This window comes from Lepus europaeus, chromosome 6 (genome assembly GCF_033115175.1).
Source record: "Lepus europaeus isolate LE1 chromosome 6, mLepTim1.pri, whole genome shotgun sequence".
NCBI lineage: Eukaryota > Metazoa > Chordata > Mammalia > Lagomorpha > Leporidae > Lepus > Lepus europaeus.
The window spans coordinates 72186618-72209034 of NC_084832.1; the positions used below are offsets into that span (position 1 = coordinate 72186618).

At 38.8% G+C, this 22417-nt stretch overlaps 1 protein-coding gene across 5 annotated transcripts in view; it reads right to left on the reverse strand.

Annotated features, from left to right (window-relative positions):
* The window catches only part of NBEA (neurobeachin), a 731002-nt gene that overhangs the window by 306349 nt on the left and 402236 nt on the right, over positions 1-22417 (reverse strand). For all 5 annotated transcript variants that reach the window (XM_062194378.1, XM_062194375.1, XM_062194377.1 and 2 more), the window contains exon 36: positions 2839-2947. In XM_062194378.1, coding sequence (XP_062050362.1) covers positions 2839-2947 — 109 coding nt within the window. The remainder of the gene's footprint in view (positions 1-2838; positions 2948-22417) is intronic.

Genomic DNA, 22417 nt, shown 5'->3' on the forward strand with positions numbered 1-22417 from the left:
AGGGACTGGTGTTGTAGCATAGTGGGTAAAGTCAGTGCCTGCAATAGAAGCATCCTATATGGGAGCTGCTTTGTGTCCTGCATGCTCCACTTCTGATGCAGCTCCCAGTTAATGGCATGGGAAAAGCTGCAGAGGATGGCCCAAGTGTTTGGGCCCCTGATACCCACATGGGAGACCCAGATAAGCTCCTGGCTTTGGCCTGGCCTACCACTGGCTGTTGTGGCCATCTGGGGAGTAAACCAGTAGACTGAAGATCTCTCTCTCTTTCTCTCTCTCTCTGTTTCCCTCTGTCTCTGCAACTCTGACTTTCAAAATAAATAAAATAAGTCTTTTTTATTTTAAAAGAAGTCAGTAAAATGTCATGACTTGTGTGAAATCTTTTACAATTTAAAAGTGATGTGTAACTTGGGAAGAAATTTTTCTTATTACCCTCTGTCCTGGAAGAGAAGGAAGAAGATGAGGGGAAGGAGAAACCTGGACCCCTTTACTACCTTACTAAACTGCTGCCTCACAATGAAAAAAATAAAAAAAGTGATGTGTTTGGTAAACACACACACACACATCATCATCATCAATGTATTTACTAATACTTGTCTAGCTCTATCTTAAAAAGAACAAATGTAATTATTTGGGCCAAAAATGTACAACCATAAGTATTTACTCATACAGTTAGATTTACATTAATATTATATATTATGTATATTTAATCTAAAACACACTAAGTCTTTATGTTCACTTGAAAATATCTTCCCTAGCTGCACATCTACAATGGGAGTAGTCTCATCCCAGGGATAGTAAAATTGGTGTCAGGGTGGTTGTGAAAAAAAAATTCCTTTTTTAATATATAAAGCACAGATGAATGTACACTAGGCAAACAGCTGTGCAGCAATGGAGGTGGTATTAAAATTTCACTGAGGTTGGGGAAAAATTAGGAAAAAAGTGTTGAAAAAGACTCCTTGAAGGTGCAATGACAATAAGGAAGTTGAGAAACATTGTCATTGGTTAATTATGACTTAAAACTTACACTTGATATCCAGCTGTTTGAAAACACATTTTAAATATTTTCACATGACAAATCTTGATCTACTTATATCTCCACAAAATATCCTGATTTTCTGAGTGGAAATATTATTGTCTCAAAATTGATTCTGCAGGGAATTCAGTTAAGATCCTAAATCTTATTGACTTACAGAAGTTGAAAGTTAATTGAATATTCTTATTTTGTTGAGTTCTGACATGTCTTATACTCAAATATATTTTTCAAAGGACAGATAGCTCAATTTTTTCTTGTCATCCAAATTACTGCAATATACTCTGATTAATATCCAATGTTTTTTGTTGTTAGCAAATCAAAACTTCACTTTGATAAACCATCAATTGTCACTATATATTTATCAGTTACTATTTCAAAATAAGGTTGCTGCAATTCCACAAGGCAAGTGTCTGCTGTCTCTTCTGACCAAATGAAGCAGAGGTTACTCGCATGAGAGCCACAGTAGCTATTTCCATCCCATGCTTTTTAGCAAGCAAGGTCAGAGATCACTAAACCTAGTCCATCAACTTCTGTGACTCAGAGAGCTGCTTTACTGAGATAAAAACCTCATCAAAACTGGAATCCTGGGCTCTGATTTTGGTCACACCACACTTGTTAGCTTGTGGCATCAGGAGAATAAACTGGTAGTTGCTACTTCCATGCCCACCAAGAGTCCAACCTAAGCCAAACACCAGGGCATCCTAATATTTCTTAAATGTTATTTATCTTGTAAATTAAATGAATTGAAATACATGAGTAACAGCTATATATAAAACATTAAAATTAGAAGATTTGTTGAATTCTAGGTGGGTTTGCTCATAAAACTCTATGATGTACTCTTTTGAGTAGTGTATAAACCTCTGCTAGCTTAAAAATTACTAACGTCATTATATTATAAAATTTTATTTGACTTACTTTTTTTTTAAAAGATTATTTATTTGAGGGCCGGCGCCGCAGCTCACTAGGCTAGTCCTCCGCCTGTGGCGCCGGTACTCCGGGTTCTAGTCCCGGTTGGGGCGCCAGTTCTGTCCCGGTTGCTCCTCTTCCAGTCCAGCTCTCTGCTGTGGCCCGGGAAGGCAGTGGAGGATGGCCCAAGTGCTTGGGCCCTGCACCCGCATCAGAAACCAGGAGGAAGCACCTGGTTCCTGGCTTTGGATCGGCGCAGCGCGCCAGCCGTAGCAGCCATTTGGGAGGTGAACCAACGGAAGGAAGGCCTTTAAAAGTTCTCTGTCTCTCTCTCTTCCTGTCCAACTCTTTATTTATTTGAAAGTCAGAGTTACACAGAGAGAAGAGAGGCTGAGAGAGAGAGAGAGAGGTCTTCCATCTGAGGGTTCACACTCCAATTGGCCACAACGGCCGGAGCTGTGCTGATCTGAAGCCAGGAGCCAGGAACTTCTTCCAGGTCTCCCACGCAGGTGCAGGGGCCAAAGGACTTTGGCCATCCTCTACTGCTTTCCCAGGCCATAGCAGAGAGCTGGATTGGAAGTGGAAGTGCAGCAGCCAGGTCTCAAACCAGTGCACATATGGAATGCCAGCGCTTAAGGCCAGCCCCTAACTTCACTCTTAAAGACAGAACAACTTCTTCAGCCTACCAAGTGGTTAAGCACAGGGCAGGAAGCTTGCTTCATGTTTTAAATGAGATAGAAATAAACTAAAATTCTGCCATTTTACCAAATCTTTTTAAAAGAGAACCTGAAATGACTTTGATGAGATGTTTTTCTTTAAAAACAAATTCCTATGTAAGGTTACAGATGGGTGATTGCTGGCTTGTAAGAGTACAATTTAATTTATTCCTCAAACCTTACCTCAAACTCTGCATGTTTATGTACATCTTCAGCTCTTTGTCTGTTCAAAATAAACTCAGCTTCATTTGCCACACGAACTATATGATCCTTCATAGCATGACACAGTAATCTAAAAAGAGAAACAGCGTTGGAATTATTAATAGCATATTTAGCCTGATTCAGGTAACTGTATAAAGATAGCTGACTTAACAAAATCAAGGACTTTTGTTGGGGTGTTTTAAAATTGTTAACTAACAGAATTCACTGTCTTGGAAATAAATTTACATACATAAGCTGGATGACCACATGTTCAGAAATCCATCATTTGAATTCTTATTTTAATTAATATAGATGATGGGACTAAGTGCCATCTAGAATTTCTTTAATTGCTGACCTTCCAAATTCTAAGATGAACTAGAGTAAAACACAGTTTCCAGAAAAACAACATGAAGCTAACACTTTTAAAATTCAATGTTATTAACCTGAAGATTCAAAATGTTTTAAAAATGTATAATAAGATAAACAATGAGATGCCTCTAACAATATCCTCTATTCACCTAATTTGCAGCAACAATAGGTGCTCACTGCGATTAATTTTTGGAGACTTTTAAAATATCCAAAAATATAAATATATTTACTCCTCTACTTTCTAAGATTAATATATTACACAGATTGTTATACATGTAGTTTTTCTCCTTTAGCAACGTATCTTGGATATTTTTTCACATGTACACACAAGGAGCTGCTTTACACTTGTTTTATAAAATGTGGCAAAAGTGATTTCCCAAAATGGCTGAAATAAAATGCTCTTCTGCAGTGCAAACTTTTTCCTATCAAAACAAGGATTCTTTGCTCACTTAGATCTGGGCCAGACCAGTGACTTCCTGTAAGCAACAGAACATAGCAGAATGGTTGCTGTTTGAGTACTGAGGGTAGGGCACTGCTGCTTTGCTGAGACAAGCCTACATCACATGGAGACTCTCAAAAAAGGGTAAGACAGGGATTTAGGCCCCTAGGTCTAGGTGAGCTTTCAGTCCAAAATCAGTCTCCCAGGCAACTGCAGACCCAGGCAATTCCACATGGAGTAAAAGAACTGCTTCTCTGAGCCCGGGCAATGAGAATCAGGTGAGAACAATATGATTGTTGATTTAAGCCATATGATGATCATGATGATGACAATGAGTACAACAGCTAACACAACCCAGTGATTTATGAAGAGCTATCTAATACACCAGGTAATTGTCACATAGTTAATTCTCACAAGAGTCTTCAAAGGCATATATTATTGTTTTCATTAAAAATATATCTGACAGGCAGAGAGAGATACAGGGAGAAAGAGAAGTGGACAGAGAGAAAGAAAGCGAGTGCTCCCATCTGTGAGTTTACTCCCCAAATGTCTGGAACAGTGTGTCCGGGGTGGGGGGCGGAAAGGAGAGACGAGATGTCATAGCCAGAAGTCAGGAACTCAGTCCAGGTCTCCTACATGGGTGTCATGGACCCAGTTACTAGAGCCATCACCACTGCTTCCTTGGGTGTGAATCAGCAGGAAGCTGGATTTAGGAGCTAGAACCAAGAGTCGAACTCACAACAAGATGGATGACACAGGCATCATAATAGGCACTTTACTTCTAGGCCAAACACCTGCCCCATTTTCATTTTTTATCATAAGAAATCAGGGTTCAGAAAAAGTATCTTGTCCTGGATCATAACTTTTTTAATACTTCTCGTAATTTTGTATTTTGCATTATATCTTCATTAACTAATATGTTTTCAAGTATAATTTTATATTGTGTGCACTTCTGCCATTCACCTTTGCATGGCAATCTACTTCTTTTTATTCTTCAAGTGAAACAAATATTAGGCCCTTTTATATCTTCTTAAATATATGTGTATGAGTATATACAAATACAAACATATATGTGTTATGCAACAAATATTATTTTACGTTAAAAATCAAGAGATATTTGGAAAGTTAACCTCATATCCTTCTGAGTTTTCCTTAAAAGGCAAGCTTATGAAGTAGTTTCAGATCATTTATGTCCATTTTTAAATTCAGTTCTAATTTTTACTTTTATTCATTGTCCATTTTTCCCTTTGATATTTTAATCAAGATAATAATTTTCAATATAATCATTTTTATCCACTGCTCATTTTTTTTTCTTGTTCCAGGTGTGATAAATTTCAAACAGAATGGGGTAGAATGAAATCTGATTTAATTTTTATATGTAGAAATAACAGCTTATATTAATTCCTGCTATATTCTCTACTACAGTATAACTACCTTTGCAAACATGTCTTCTTCAATGATAAACGTGTTAAGCAAAAGAAAAAAATATTATATATCCTTATATTTCTAGATTACTTTTTAAATACAATTTTAAAAAGCTGTATTTGTCTTTCAGGTAAGTCTTACTGTCCTGAATTTATTTTTCCCTCCAATGTATTAAGGTTGAATTACACAGCACTAAAATTTTAGTATTTTTCCAGCAAAGTATTTGCAATGTCTACGTGGCATCTTCCACAAAAACAGACAGGTGAATGGCTCTTTTATTTCAGGATAGTAATGTCAGTTCTGGGCAGAAGTGAACTCAAGACAGTTCTCAGTAGAGATCTTTCCACAATCCATGTCTGCCTCTGACAGAGATTTAATTACTCCATGATGCGATTTGGATTAAATATCCACCCTGTCACTCTAGGACCAGTGGGAATGGCTCTGGCCATATGACGGAGGCTCCATTAAAACCTTGCACAGCAGCAGGAAAGGTGGTGATATTTCCAAGCAGCATGTGGCAGTAATTTCTCCAATCACTGGAGAGGAAAATAGGAACATTTCAATGGGAATGTTGTGCAGTTTTGAGACCAAAAGTTAACCAAAATGTAAATTAGGAAATGAACACGAAGGTAGAGAAATCAACACTTGGGGAAAACGGTTCAAATTCCTCTGCTAATGGTGTGGAAGGGCAAAACTCATACAGCCAGCCTGTCTCAGTCACTGAGAGGGTTGGGAAAATAAAAGAGGCAAACAATGCCATAATGTAAACTCATACTATTGACTTTTGATGAAATTACTGGCCTACGTTTTTTAGGTAGGCTTGAAAAGAGAGATGTGAGATACTGGAGGATTCAATTCAATGTTTTTGTTTATGTATGCTGACGACTTTCTAAAGAAAGACAGGAAGAAATCTAATATGTGCAAATTAGTGCAGATTACAAAACTTAAATAGATTAACAGGAGACAGCAGGAAGGGAAAGGCTCATGGTCTGCCTGGTTAATAGGTATCATTCCCAGGAGCAAAGCGTGGGACTGGCAAAATAAAGAGACAAGGGGCGGGGGTGGGGTGGGTGGTGGTGGTGATAGGCTCTATATAAGGAATGACTCTTGCCTGAGAAAAATTGTGTCAGTTATCTGTAAGTCTGTCTTCCTATCTCTTGCATTTAGGAGTTACATATCAACTAATCTATGTTGTTTTATTTACCCTAAGGAGAAGGTATCTTTCTGACTCTCACCTTCATTCTGGGTGACCACATGAAAAACTACTCATGACAGTAGCTTAAGATTCCTTGACCTTTTTAATTCCAATGATCTTGAATTCCATCCTACTTCAGGAAATAACTCTACTGGCTGTAAATGACAGCACTTTTCATCTTTAAGCTTCAAGAGCCTACTCTTTGATCACACCCTCCTACCCTTCCAACTTTCTCCCTTTCATTCATCTGACCACCTGCACCAAGACAAATAAACTCTTGACTTCTTCTAACCTTAAGTTCTTCCATTCCTCTATTTTTCTACTAGTCCTCCTTTCTTTGCAATAATCTACTTCCCCCAACAATCTGTGATCCCTCTATCGCATGCTTAACCCTTCTCTTGCCAGCACTTTCACTCAATTCCATACCTGTTTTTACTGGCTCTGAAGATATGTAACCTTCAATTAAGACACTGGTCCCTCACTCCTAAATTTGGACTGTTAAGGAAACTCACAAAACCAAATGACATCAGTGATGAACTATGTATTTCTTTTTCATAGTAAACTTGTTTTTACTCCGATTTTGAGAGGAAGTATGTATGTCTTTACTATCATAACCTCATTCACTTGAAAAATAAATATATTTGAAAAAAATGTGCATATATAACTCTCCATAACTATTAACTATCTCTTTTTTTCTTTTTCTTTTTTCCTTAACATTTTATTTATTTATTTGAGAGGTAGAGTTACAGACAGTTCACTCCCCAAATGGCTGCAATGGCCAGAGATGCGCTGATCCAAAGCCAGGAGCCAGGGGCTTCTTCCTGGTCTTCCACACGGGTGCTAGGGCCCAAGGACTTGGGGCATCTTCTACTGCCTTCCCAGGCCACAGCAGAGAGCTGGATTGGAAGAGGAGCAGCTGGGACTAGACCTGGTGCCCATATGGGATGCCGGTGCCGCAGGTGGAGGATTAACCCATTGCGCCACAGTGCTGGCCCTAACTGTTGTCTCAATTTCCTCTTCCTCCTGTCCTCTGTGAATTTTCTTACTGTGGGTATTTTAAATGAAATCACATAATACATAGCCTTCTGTGTGCTTTTTTTCACACAGTATAATATTTTCCATGTACTTCTGTGTTGTAGCAAGAATCAGTATGTCACTTTTTTTTTTTTTAGGCTTATTTAATTTATTGAAAGGCAGAGTTACAGAGGAGGGGGGACACACACACACACACACAGAGAGAGAGAGAGAGAGAGAGAGAGAGATCTGCCATCTGCTGGCTTACTCCTCAAAATGGCCGCAATGGCCGAGTTAGGCCACTTGGAAGCCAGGAGCCAGGAGCTTCTTGGAGAACTCCCATGCCGGTGCAGGGGTCCAATCAGTTGGGCCATCCTCTGCTGCTTTCTCAGGCATGTCAGCGGGAAGTTGGATCGAAAGTGAAGCAGCTGGGACTCTGTTTCCCAGATAGGATGCCAGTGCCACAGGTGGCAGCTTTACCAGCTACACCACAACACTGCCTCTTCACTCCTTTTCATGACTGAATAATTATAATACTCTTTTGTATTCATATTATATTTTTGTTTATCCATTTATTAGTTGATAGGCATCTGAGTTTGTTTTACTTTAGAACTATTAAGAATATTTCTGTTATAAACTTTGGTGTAAGTTTTTGCATGAATACATTTGCAATTTTCTTGAGTACATAACTAAATGAATTTCTCCATCATATAGTATCTATGTTTAGCTTGAATAATACCAAAACTGTTTTCTACAGTGGTTGCAGCATTTTATATCCTCATCAACATGTGAAGGTTTCATTTTTTTGCAAACCATTGTCAATATGTGCTCTTGTCTATTTTAAAAATTATTTCAATTCTAGTAAGTATAAAATGATGTCTCATTATGGTTTTGATTTATGTTTCTTTAATGACTATGCTAAGCATGATTTTCATGAATTTACTGACCATTTGTATACCTTCTTTGGAAAAATGTTATTCAATTCTGCACATTTTAAAATTGGATTGTTGGCTCTTTTTATTGTCCAGCTATAAGAGTTTTTTTTTATATATTCTGAATAGCAGGACACTAGAATATTATCAGACACATGATTTGCAAGCATTTCTACCAATGCTGTTGTTGTTTTTTCAATTTGTGGACACACAAAAGCTCTAAATGTTCATGACTGTCAATTTACATATTTTTTCTTTGCATATGCATCATATCTAAGAAAACCATTGCCTAATCCAAGGTCATACAGATTTTCTTCAATGTTTCCTTCTAATAGTTACAGGGTTTACATTTAGGTCCTTCATGCATTTTGAGTTAATTTTTCCATATGATGTGACCTTAGAATCCGAATTCATTTTGCACTGCTGAAACAACTATGTTTTTACCATTGAATGGTTTTGGAACTCTTGTTGAAAATCAATTGGCAATAAATGTATGGATTTATTTCTGGACTCTTAATTCTAATACATTGGTCTGTAGGTCTTATTCCCAACACCACACTGTTCTGATGACTGTATCTTTTGTACCAAGCTTTGAAACCAGAAAGTGTGAGGTCTTCCAAATTTTCTATTTTTAGAAGACTGTTTTGGGTATTTTGTGTCCCTTGAAATTTCATATTAAGTTGAGGAAGAGTTTGTTCACTTCTAGAAGAAAATGGCAGCTGAAATTTTGATAGGGATTGCACTGACTCTGTAAATAAACATAGAGAATACCAACATCTTGAAATTACTATGTCTTCCAATCCATTAATGTGGAAGGTCTTTTCAATTATTTCTAGCTTTCATAACTCCCTTCAACAACGTTCTGTATTTTTTGATGTACAGGTATGGAATTTCTTTAGATGAATTTATTCCCAGATGTCTTATTTTAAAAAATTTTTAATTGTAACACAATACACATAAAATGTACCATCCTATTTTTAAGTATACAGTTTGTAATACTAAATTCATACTATTTTGCTACCATTCCCACCACCCACTCATAGAACTTGTTTCCTCTCAAAAATATACATATCTTATTTTTTTTGAATTTTTTATTTTTTATTTTTGACAGGCAGAGTGGACAGTGAGAGAGAGACAGAGAGAAAGGTCTTCTTTTTTTTTTTTTAATGTTGGTTCACCCTTCAATGGCCGCCGCGGTAGGTGCGCTGCGGCCGGCGCACCGCGCTGATCCGATGGCAGGAGCCAGGTGCTTCTCCTGGTCTCCCATGGGGTGCAGGGCCCAAGGACTTGGGCCATCCTCCACTGCACTCCCTGGCCATAGCAGAGAGCTGGCCTGGAAGAGGGGCAACCAGGACAGGATCGGTGCCCCGACCGGGACTAGAACCTGGTGTGCCGGCGCCGCAAGGCGGAGGATTAGCCTAGTGAGCCGCGGCGCTGGCCATATCATATTTATTAAAAAGTAACTCCCAGGGTTGGTACAGCGGTTAAGATACTCCTTGGGATGCCCAAATCCCATGAGGAATGCCTGGGTTTGTGTCCTAACTCCACTTCTGATTCAGCTTCCTGCTAACACACACCCTGGGTGATGACAGGTGATGGCTCATGTCATTAGGTCCCTGCCACCTATGAGAGACCTGCACTGAGTTCTGGGCTCCAGGCCCAGCCTCAGCTGTTGGTAGTATTATGACCATGAATTATCATCTTCTCCCTTCCTCTCTCTACTTTCCAATAAAATGGGAAAAAAATCAATTAAAAGAAAAAAGAAATCACCAGTGCTTCCTCTGATAACTTTTTGGCTCCTGGCAACCATTCCATCTCCAAGGATTTCACTACTCTAGGAAACATATAAATGGAATCATGGATCATTTTATGACTGGCTTATTTCAATTAGTGTAACTTCAAGGACCATCCATCTGGTAGTATGAATTGGAATTTCATTCTTTTTTTGTGGCTGAATTAGATCCCACAGTTTGTTTTTCCTTTCATCTGCAAGTGGACATTTGGGTTGCTTTAATCTTTTGACTACTACAAATAATGCAACTATAAACATGAGTATACATATAATTCTTTGAGTCTCTGGTTTCAATTCTTTTGGGTACAAAACCAGAGGTGAACCATATGGTAATTCTGCCATAATGTTTTGGACAGTGAACTGTATCATTTTACAGTCCTATTATCTGTATACTGGGTTGCAATTTCTTTCTTGTAATTTTACCACTTTATTTTCTGTTTTCTTGATTGCTCCTATACCAATGAGTATCACATAGCATCTCACTGTAGTTTCAATTTGCCTTTCTAGATATAGTGGTGTTGGGCATTCTTTTAGGTTATCATTAGCTTATTCTTTGTGGTTCTACCATAAATATGATTGTGTTCTTAATTTAATTTTCATATGATTAGTTACTAGTATATAGAAATGCACCTAATTTTTGTACTTTGATCTTGTACCCCTCATCATTATTGAACTTATTTATTGGTTTCATAAAATTGGGTATTCGTGAAAAATGAAATTAAAAGACAAGCTTATTTTGTTGCAAAAATATTTGAAATCCACTCAGTTTTTCCATAACACACTTTTTAATGAATTTTTGGAAGAACGCTATTATAAAATTCCACCTTACAGAAATGCAGAGTCTCACCTACTCCTTTTCAATGAAAACGTTTAATTTCTTTTTTTTCTTAATTTTTTTTGTTTTTATTTGACAGGTAGAGTTGTAGACAGTGAGAGAGAGAGAGAGAGAGAGAAAGGTCTTCCTTTCGTTGATTCACTCACCAAATGGCCGCTAAGGCCAGCACTGCGCCGATCCAAAGCCAGGAGCCAGGTGCTTCTTCCTGGTCTCCCATGTGGGTGCAGGGGCCCAAGCACTTGGGCCATCCTCCACTGCCCTCTCAGGCCACAGCAGAGAGCTGGATTGGAAGAGGAGCAACTGGGACTAGAACCTGGAGCCCATATGGGATGCCGGTGCCACAGGCAGAGGATTAACCAAGTGAGCCACGGCGCCAGCCCCTAATTTCATTTTCTTAACTAATTGCCCTGGCTAGAACTTTGAGAACTATGTTTATTATTTTTCAATTCTGTATTTATACTTATCTTTTATTATTTCCTTCTTTCAGCCTGCTATGGAAGAGTTTGTTCTCACTTTTTTCTTATCCAGGTGGAATGTTTAAGTTCTCTTTCTGCCTCGATTTCCTATCTTCTTTTGTATGATATACTTCTTAAAAACTGTAGAATTTTATTTCCTTTGTGACTTCTCTTAAAATATATTTTTCATTTTCTTTATGTTTATCTTTGGGTCACTATTAACACCTTAACTTCTAACAATCTGGATTAATATCAATTTAATTCAGCAGTAACAGCCTTTTCCTGCTTTGTATAGCCATTCTGTTCTATCTTTTTAAGCTATTAATACCACAAATTACAGATGTATAGCATGTATCCCTAAACCCATGTTTGGAAATTAATATTATATGCAGCATTTTTTCTAAGAGAGGAAAAAGGAGTTAAAATATATACTTCAAGCACTACAACAGTTACCTTTTTTGGCATTCTCTTTTTTTATAGCCTTTTTAAAAGATTTATTAATTTATTTGAAAGACAGAGTTTCAAAGAGAAAGAGCCAGAGGCAGAGGCAGAAAGAGAGACAGAGAGAGAGAGAGAGAGGTCTTTCATCTGCTGGTTCACTCCCTAAATGGCCTCAATAGGCCAATTCAAAACCAAGAGCCTATATCTTCTTCTGGGTCTCCCACATGGGTGCAGGGGCCAAGGATTTGGGCCACCTTCTGCTGCTTTTCCAGGCACATTAGACTGATTTTTGAGTAATATTTGGGAAGTTTTGTCAGTACTTTTTCACTATACCTTCTGTCCTTTTCTCTCTACCCTCTCCTTTTGGGATTCCAATTAGGCATATTTTCATATGCTGGATGATTTTCCACAAGTTTTGTAGGTTCTGTCTACTTTTCTACATTCTTTTTAAATTTTCTTCAAATGAAAAAATCTTTTATCTTTTTTTTTTTTTTTTTTTGACAGGCAGAGTGGATAGTGAGAGAAAGAGAGAGAAAGGTCTTCCTTTTTGCTGTTGGTTCACCCTCCAATGGCCGCTGTGGCCGGTGCGTTGCGCTGATCTGAAGCCAGGAGCCAGGTGCTTCTCCTGGTCTCCCATGCGGGTGCAGGGCCCAAGGACTTGGGCCATCCTCCACTGCCTTCCTGGACCATAGCAGAGAGCTGGCCTGGAAGAGGGGCAACCGGGATAGAATCCGGCGCCCCAACCGGGACTAGAACCCGGTGTGCCAGTGCCGCCATGTGGAAGATTAGCCTGTTGAGCCATGGTGCCAGCCAAAATATCTTTTATCTTTTAATTCACTGATTATTTCTTCTGTCAAATTAAATTGTTTTTGATTTTTGAGTCTATTTAATAAATCTCTTTCAATTCCAAATTTCTATTTTGTTCATTTTTGCATTTCCTATCTCCTTATTGATATTCTCGGTTTGGTGAGAAACAATTTTAATTTGTTTTTTTATTTCTTTAGACATATTTCCTTTAAGTCATACTTATAATATAAATGACCCCCAATCTATGATGGCTCAACTTAAGGTTTTCAACTTCACAGTGATGTGAAAGTGCATGCAGACAATCACTCTGTATTTTACTTTCAGCACATACATAATTCAGTACATTACATGAGATACTAAATACTCTATTATAAACTAAGCTTTATGTTAGTGCCGAACTCTGAGCACATTCAAGTTAGGCTAGACCAAGCTGTGATGTTTGGTAGACTTGGTGCACTAAATGCATATTCACCTTAAGATATTTTCAATTTACAATAGGTCTATTGGGACATAATCCAATTTTAAGATGAGCAGAATCTGTACTTTCCATCTTTGTTTAGAAAGTCAAGTATTACTGTTTCCTCAGTCATAGTTTCTATTAATTTTTTTCTGTTGTGTATGGGTAATACTTTCTTCATTAGATCCTTGGAATGTTTTTTTTTTTCCCTGAAAACATGACCTTTTAGCAACTCTTGAGAATTAGTTCTCTTCATCTATTCATCATCCTCCTTTTTATAATCAAAATTTTAGCAGACATATATAACTATGCATATTTATGGGGTACTAAGTAATATTTCATTACATGTATATATTATGTAATATCTAATCAATGTAAATAAACTTATCCTTTCAAAAATTTAACATTTCTTTATGGTAAAAGCATCCAAAATCCTACCTTATTGTTTTAAATAGTGAAATACACAGTACATTATCTATAGTTGTCCTACTGTGCAACTGAATACCAGAGCTTCTTAATCCTATCTAGCTATAACTTAGTACACATCTACCTACTTTTCCCAATCCCTCCCTTCACAATTTCCTCAGCAGTTTCTGGTAATCATCCATATAGTGTTATTTATCTTCTTGAGATCACCTATATTTTACTCCATGTGTGAATGAGATCATGTGATATGTGTCTTTCTGTGCTTTGCAGATTTCACCTAACATAATAACCTTCAGTCCCATCCATGTTGTTGCAACTGACAAGATTTCAGTCTTCCTTATGGCTGGATAATATTCCATTGTGTTTATGTATCTGATTTTCTTTATCCATTCATTTGCTGAGATGTGTTTTGTGATCTAGCATGATCTGTTCTTTAAAATGTTCCATGTGCTGTTGAGAAGAATGTGTATTCTACTGTTGTTGGATGGCAAATTTTGTAGATGTCTGTTAGGTCCAATTGATTTAGGGTGCAATTTAACGGTTTTTTTTCTGCCTAGATTATCTGTCCATTTCTGTCATTGGGGTGTTAAAGTCCCCTACTATTATTATATTGAAATCTATGCCTCTCTTTAGGTCTTCTAATATTTGCTTTATATATTTTGGTGCTCCAATATTGGGGACGTATTTATTTTTAAGTGTTATTTCCTCTTGTTGGATTGAGCTCTTTCTCATTATATAATGATGTTGCTGGTCTCTTTCTACTGCTTTTAAAGTCTATTTTAAATATTGCTACTCTTGCTTTCCTTTGGGTACTATCTACATTGAATATCGTGTTCCATCCTTTTTCTTTCAGTCTATGTGTATCTTTGGATAAAGGAGGTAAAGTAAGTTTCTTGGAAGCAGCATAATTGGGTCCTGTTTCTTAATCCATTTGGTCAGTAGGACCCCTCCCCCACTTTTTCAAACTGAAAGACAGAAATGTTAACAATTGAGAAGAAAATATTAGAAGGTAGAAAAGTCACTGGAAGAGCAACTATACAAACACATTCAGAATGCTCTAATATTGTAAACATGGCATGTAAACCATCAATATCCTCTCTGTGAGAGCTAAAAACATTCTAATCACTACATTAACAAATTAGGAGATGGGTAATATTGAAAGTGATCAAAGCAACATGAAAAATTCAAAATGTAGGGAGGAATAGAGAACAGTTGTAGAGTTCTTCATTAGGATTTCTTATTTCCTTGTTTTCTGTTTGTTTCTTTCTCTGTCCTTATCATCAGTGTTAAATTGTTACCATATTCAGACCATATTCAGATAGCTTGTTATAGCAAAAAAAAGTTTTATATAAGCCACATGGTAACCACAAAGCAAGAACCTATAACAGACTTAACCAAAAACAGTAAGTAAGGAATCAAGTACACCACTAGAGAATCAAAGTACACCACTAGAGAAGTACACCACTAGAGAAAACTCACTTAGCCATGAATGAAGATTATAAGAGGAAGAAAGAAAGGTACTATAATACACACACATACATAACAAATATCAAAATGATAGAAGAAAGATTTACATATCAATGATTATTATAAATATCACTGGAATAAATTCTCCAATTAAAAGACATAGAGGGCCTGGTATTTTGGCACAGTGGGTAAAGCTTCTACATGTGACCCAACATCCTAAATGGGCACCAGTTCATGTCATGGCTGTCCCACTGCTGATACAGTCCCCTGCTAATGGCCTGGAAAAAGCAACAGAAGTGCTTGGGCCTCTGCTGTCCATATGGGAGACCCAGGAGAAGCTGGCTTGGCCTGACCCCAGTCATTGCATCCATCTGGGGAGAGAATCAGCAGATAGATAGTATTTCTCCCTTTCTCTCCCTCACCTTTCCCTCAGTTTGAAGAGCTTCCCTTAGCATTTCCTGCAACACAGGTCTGCTGCTGATAAATTCTCTCAGCTTTTGTTTGCAAATGTCTCTCTCTCTCTCTTTTTTTTTTTTTTTGACAGGCAGAGTAGACAGTGAGAGAGAGAGAGAGAGAGAGAGAGAAAGGTCTTCCTTTGCTGTTGGTTCACCCTCCAATGGCTGCCACGGCCTGCGCGCTGCAACCGGTGCACTGCGCTGATTCGAAGCCAGGAGCCAGGTGCTTCTCCTAGTCTCCCATGCGGGTGCAGGGCCCAAGGACTTGGGCCATCCTCCACTGCACTCCCGGGCCACAGCAGAGAGCTGGACTGGAAGAGGGGGAACCGGGACAGAAGCCGGCTCCCCGACCGGGACTAGAACCTGGTGTGCCGGTGCCGCTATGTGGAGGATTAGCCTGTTGAGCCACGGCGCCGGCCTTGGGAATGTCTTTACATCTCCCTCTTATCTGAAGAATAGCTTTTTTTTTTCTCTCAGTACAATAAAAGTCTCATTCTACTCCCTCCTGTTTTGTAAGATCTATCCTGAGAAGTCTGCAGTCAGATGACTTAGGATCCCTTGATGTGTCCTACTAGCTTCTTTTCTCTTGAAGCTTTGAGAATATTCTTTATTTTTAACCTCGGAGAGTTTGGCTGTAATGTCTTGAGTTGGTTGCTTTGAATCTGACAGTGACCTTTGAGCTCTGCATACCTGGATAGCTCTATCTTTCCATAGATTTGAGAAGTTCTGTTTCATTATCTTTTTGAATATGCTTTCTTTTCTTTTCTTTCTTTCTTTCTTTCTTTTTTTTTTTTTTTGATAGGCAGAGTGGACAGTGAGAGAGAGAGACGGAGAAAGGTCTTCCTTTGCCGTTGGTTCACCCCTCAATGGCTGCTGCGGCCGGTGTACCATGCGGATCCGAAGGCAGGAGCCAGGTGCTTCTCCTGGTCTCCCATGGGATGCAGGGCCCAAGCACTTGGGCCATCCTCCACTGCACTCCCGGGCCACAGCAGAGAGCTGGACTGGAAGAGGGCCAACGGGGACAGAATCTGGCACCTTGACCGGGACTAGAACCCAGTGTGCTGGCGCCGCAGGCGGAGGATTAGCCTAGTGAGCCGTGGCTGGCCTTGAATATGCTTTCTACCCCTTTGGGATTCTCAATTCCCTTTTGAATCCTAGAATCCCAAATATTTGATTTTTTCATGCTACTTCATATTTCCTGTCAGATTTCTTCAATTCTCTGGATTCTTTTTCTTTTTTCTCCTCCAACTGTTTATTTTCAAATAGCCTGGTTCTTTTGTTTGATCTTTCTGCTATTGATGCCTTCTATTGTTTTAAATTTCACTTAGTGTAATTTTAAAAAAAGATTTATTTATTTGAAAGTCAGAGTTACACAGAGAGAGAAGGAGAGGCAGAGAAAGAGATAAAGTGGTCTTCCATCTGCTGATTCACATCCAATTGGCTGCAATGGCCAGAGCTATGCTGATCTGAAGGCAGGAGCCAGGAGCTTCTTCCCGGTCTCCCACACAGGTGCAGGGATCCAAGGTCTTGGGCCATCTTCTACTGCTTCCCAGGCTACTACAAGGAGCTGGATCGGAAGTGGAGCAGCTGAGATTCGAACTGGTGCCCATTTGGAATCTGGCACTGCAGGTGGCGACTTTACCCGCTATGCCACAGCACCAGCCCCTTAGTATAATTTTTAATTGAAGGATTTCTATTTGTTTTTATTTATTTCCATCTATCAAATCTCTATTTTAGAATATTGGATTGTTTTTCTGTGTTCTCTTGAATTTTGTTGAATTTCCTTAAAACAACTAATTGGAAATATGCATCCAAGCATTTGAAAATCTTAATTCCCAGATGATTTGTTTCTTTCATTTTACTTTGCTTTTTTTTTTTTACAGGCAGAGTGGACAGTGAGAGAGAGAGAGACAGAGAGAAAGGTCTTCCTTTTGCCGTTGGTTCACCCTCCAATGGCCGCTGCGGTAGCGCGCTGCGGCCGGCGCACCGCGCTGTTCCGATGGCAGGAGCCAGGTGCTTATCCTGGTCTCCCATGGGGTGCAGAGCCCAAACACTTGGGCTATCCTCCACTGCACTCCCTGGCCACAGCAGAGAGCTGGACTGGAAGAGGGGCAACCGGGACAGGATCGGTGCCCCGACCGGGACTAGAACCCGGTGTGCCGGCGCCGCAAGGCGGAGGATTAGCCTGTTGAGCCACGGCGCCGGCCTTACTTTGCTTTTTGAGGTGAGGGCATGGTTCCTGGGAGTTCTTGGCATCATCTGTGCTTTGAAGGATTAGTTATAGTAATCTGGCTTTGTTTGTGGCTGTCCTTCTAGAAATTCTAAGCAGTCTGTTTATTTTTTTTCTGAGCCTACGGCTACTTCTTATATTCTACCCGAAGTTGTACTTCACCCTGGGTAAACTTGATATGATTTTAGTGATTTAGTCTTATAGTACTCCCCAAACTCAAATTTGTCCCAAATCTGCAGTAGCTGTGTTGTCCAGTATGAACTGCAGAAGTAACTAAAAAGGGACATTCCATCCTTATGAGCCTCTTTCTTGGCCTGTGGTACACTGAGAACCCTTGTCCTGCATCCCTGAATGCCATGATGCTGTATCACATTTGGAGTCCTCACTCAAAGATCTGTGCAGCCTTTGGGTACCAGAGCTCAGGCTTCTGTGGTTTTTCTCTTATCGAGATGGGCTCACTGGCTGATGCCACACTTACCAGCCAATAGTGACACTGCCTGAGGTATAAGACTGCTCAACCCAAAACACAAAACTCTGCTGGGCACTGAAGTAGGTCCAGACACTCTGTAGGCACTGGTCTGGGTACAGACACTGTTAGGATCCGCTCACTGCTTGGATTTATCAACCTGGCTTTGAGTCCTAGAACATTCCTCTGATTTCTTGTTATTTGCCCAACACTGCAGGAGGAATGAGGCAGGATGTGGGCCTAGGGGACTTGGTAGGGAGACTCATTCTGATTAAATCTGTTTGCAGTGGGCATGGTCTGGGACTCAGTTCACTCTTCCTCTCCCCAGCAGGAGTACTCTCCTTATGCTCAGCTCCTTGGAGCTGAGGGAGGGGTAGTGCAGGCAATTCTTTCCTCCTTGCTTTCTTCAATGCAAGTTTTCTTAAGATTATAACAGGATGAGGCATTGTGCTCTCACTTGGCTTCTGTAGCTCTTGGGAAAGTGACTTGGTGTGTGTACGGCTGTTTACATTGGTGTCTGCGGGGAGGTGGTGACTGGAACCTCTCACTCAACCACCATCTTGGCTCCAACCCTATTCATTTTCATTTTTCTTTGTGTAGTTTTATTTCCTTTATTTCACAATTCTGATCTCTGTGGTATTCAGACTTACATCTGTCTTATCTCTTGATGACTGTCAAGCGCACTATCTTTAAGTATCATTTACTTAGTCATCTTTGGTTGTGACATCATTTCTGGTTTCAATTAGTGGGAGTCAGATGGACCGGACCTGTGTGTTTTTCTATAGCTAGCTTGCTCTTTGTTCTGTCAGTAGCAAGAAGAGTACACTAGTTAAGGCACCACCTGCAATGCCAGCATCCACATGTGTGCCAGTTCGAGTCCTGGCTGCTCCGCTTTTGAACCAGCTCCCCATTAATGAGGCTGGGAAAGCAGCAGAAGATGGCCCAAGAGCTTGGGCTCCTGCCACTCACATGGGAGTCCCAGATGGAGCTCCGAGCTCAGGTCCTTGCAGCCATCTGGGGAGTGAACCATTGGATGGAAGATCTCTGTTTCTCTCAGACTCTCTCTGTCTTTATGTCTCTGTAACTTTGCCTTTCAAACAAATCAATAAATAAATCAAAAAAAAAAAAAACCTGCCTACTGGAACTCAATCAGTCTCCCATAAAGAAATCAGCTTAGACTTAATATTTCTAGTACATTTCTGGCTAAAGATTTACAACAGCATTGCTACTTTGGGCCTGTGTCCTAAGGGCATTCCTAGTGGCACTAACTTATAGAGGGAAGGGATGGCCCTGGAGTAGCCTTAAATCACTCACAAGCCCTATGATGCCTCAGAAAGTGTGCCACAGGTAGAATGACAATGTTCTGAGAGTTGGTAATCTCATAGAACTGAATAACCCATATAGCTTTAGTGGAAGGTATTATTCACTTTTTAATCCCCTGAAATGTGGCTTTAAAATATTCTTTAAAGGAGAAGGCATTTGACTTAGCAATTAAGACATTAGTTAGCATGCCTGCATCCCTTATCAGAGTGTCTGGATCTGATTTCCAGCTCTGGTTCCTGGCTCTAGCTTCTTGCTGGTATAGACTCTGGGAGGCAGCCGTGATGGCTCCAATGGTTGGGTTCCTGCCAGCCAGCGGGGGGACTGTAATGGGTCCCTAGCCTAGCCATTGCAGGCATTAGGGGGTAAATCAGCAAATGGGAGTTCTCTTATCTCCTCTGTCAACTGCCTCTGTCTGCCTCTCAAATTTTTTTTAAAATGCTTTTAAAATATTCTATATTGAATTAATCAACAAAGCTACTCAATTTTATCTCTTAAGGTAAATTCCTTTTACTCTGTTGATTTCTTTCAGTGACATTGCTTCAGTTTATACCTTAATCATCTCAAAAACTGTATTATAATAACCTCATACTTTTCTGTCCCTCAAATCTCTTACCATTCTAATACATTTTTCATCAGTGTTATCTAAACTCAAATTTCTCAAGTTGTTCCCAATAACACACAAGATAACAGTCAAACTTATTAGTATATCTAGATGTTTGCCTATTTCTCCACCTTATCTGCTGCCATTTAAAGATATTTACCCTGTAATACAGAATGATCTTAGTACTTCCTCCAGTGATTCACGCTATTTCAGAACCTTTTTATAAAATGCCATCTTTTATTTCTGTAAACACTGCCACCTCCTGTTGCCAGCAGAGCTAGAAGACCTCTCCCATTCTCTGGAATGTTTTGGACATTGCAATACTTGTCACATTGTCTTATGTTTTCCTTCTTCACTTTTTATTTTTTCCAAATGACAAAGGTTGTATCTATAGTATAACATGTCATTTTGAAATATGAATACATTATAAATGGCAAAATTATGTTAATTAACATCCACACTGTTTTACATCCTTTTCACTTTTGTGGCACATTTCTTTTTACACATGTATTTCTCTCTTAACCTGTAAAAAGTGATAAATTTTGAATAATGCCTGTGCATGTCTGTATGCTACATGATTTGCAAGGCATCTATCATGAAGTATGAACTGACTGGTAGTATATGGTTAACAGCTGAGTGGCTGAGTGACTGAATCAATGCATGAATATGACATGTGGGAAGGAAGAGTAAAGAAGAAGTAGGATTTTCAGAATAACATTCTGAAAATAAATATAAATTCTATGGTACATTTAATGGACAGAAAATTATATAAGTAAAAGGACGAGGTAAATAAAACTAAAAGATAACATAGTGATATCTATTACAAAACATTTTCCTTACTTGCAGTATGCATACAACAGAGGAAGTGAATAATGTGGGCTTCATCTTCAAATATAACTTTAATTTTCAAAGGAAATATTAAAATGAAACAGTTTGTTCAATTCTGTGTGTTCCTGTTCTAATGAAAGAATCCTCATGGATATTTAAAGAAAGAAATCAGCAGACAAGACAAATTATATTCCAAACAATCAGCAAAGCAAGAGCTGATGTTCTAGGAAGTATCTGATTTTATGCACTTTGTTCTAATTTACATTGCTTCTCTTTGACCTAAGACTCTAAGATCTTGAATTTTAAATCTAAGTAATTTTTGTAATTTGATGAAAGAAACAAATTAACCAATAGCTAGTGCAATAAAAGAGGTCAGAAAAGCTAGTCTTTTATCATGTAGACATGAATTAGGGGACAAAAGGCAGAACTAGTTTATATCTAAGTTCTGCTGTTTATTAGCATTATGACCTTGGGCAAATAAATTTTCCTCTTAGGTTCAGTTTCCTCATTAGAAAATGGGGTGCACTGTTTTACATTTTTTTTTATAAACTAGGGGGAAGAGTGTTTGTCAAAACATAAGATTATATTTTAAAATCCTATTTAGTGTAGAAAAAATACGGATTTAAAGGGAAGCGGTCACACAGTACTGGAGCAGATGTACCACAGTGTCACTCCTTCTGACCCCGAAGTCTCAGAAGGAAAGCAGAGTGTTTCTGGTGACACTGAGGCATGGTGTCAATGGATCTGAGATGCTCAACTTTTTGTGCTAAAGTTCTTTAATCAATTTATGTCTGGAAAAACTTGCAGTTTTTATTTTAGAAAATATTTGCAAGCTTTGAGTACTATAGCTTCTTGAACAATAAGGCTACACTTGAGGAAATAAAACTGAATTAACACCTTGCAGTTTCTGAAAAGAGAGTCTCTAATCATAAGTCTTCTGTATTCCCTAAGAGAGTTTTTTCTTTAAGAGAAAAAACACATCATAGGCTATAATGTGGAGCAAGTGGGGAAAAATTGCAGTCATTGATGAATGCTAAGTACTCAAAAATGACAGTTCACTGTTCTGAAAGGTACATATTAAAATACTGGCTATCTTTATACTGAAAAAAAAAAGATGGCAGATCTTATCACGTAGTTATGGATCACTATAACCATACAGAATTCAATTGAAAGCAATTCTGTACATTCATATTTCAGAACTATAACTTGGTATATTAGTTATGAATCACACTGCTGGTCAAACTCTTTTGTGAAGCATGGCCCAATGAAATTTACTCGATTTCATGGGCTGTATGATCAGAAAAATGGGGCATAGTCTATGTATAGCAGACTATTATTTTGAGATTTTCTACTGGGGTAGAAAAAGGTAAGACAGAAAATATACCAAAGGTTTAAAGATCTCCATCTATAAGTGGGTATTAGGAACAAACCCCCACATTTATTCTCTTAAAATACAAAATGTGTCCCAGAGGATGAAATCTATCATTATTCATATCTTTGGGTTGACTGATTGTATGAAATCTATTGTATATATTCATAGAAAAACCAGACCTACACTTGTCTTGGGATCCATTCACTATGGAAACTTGTGTTTTGATTAGGGG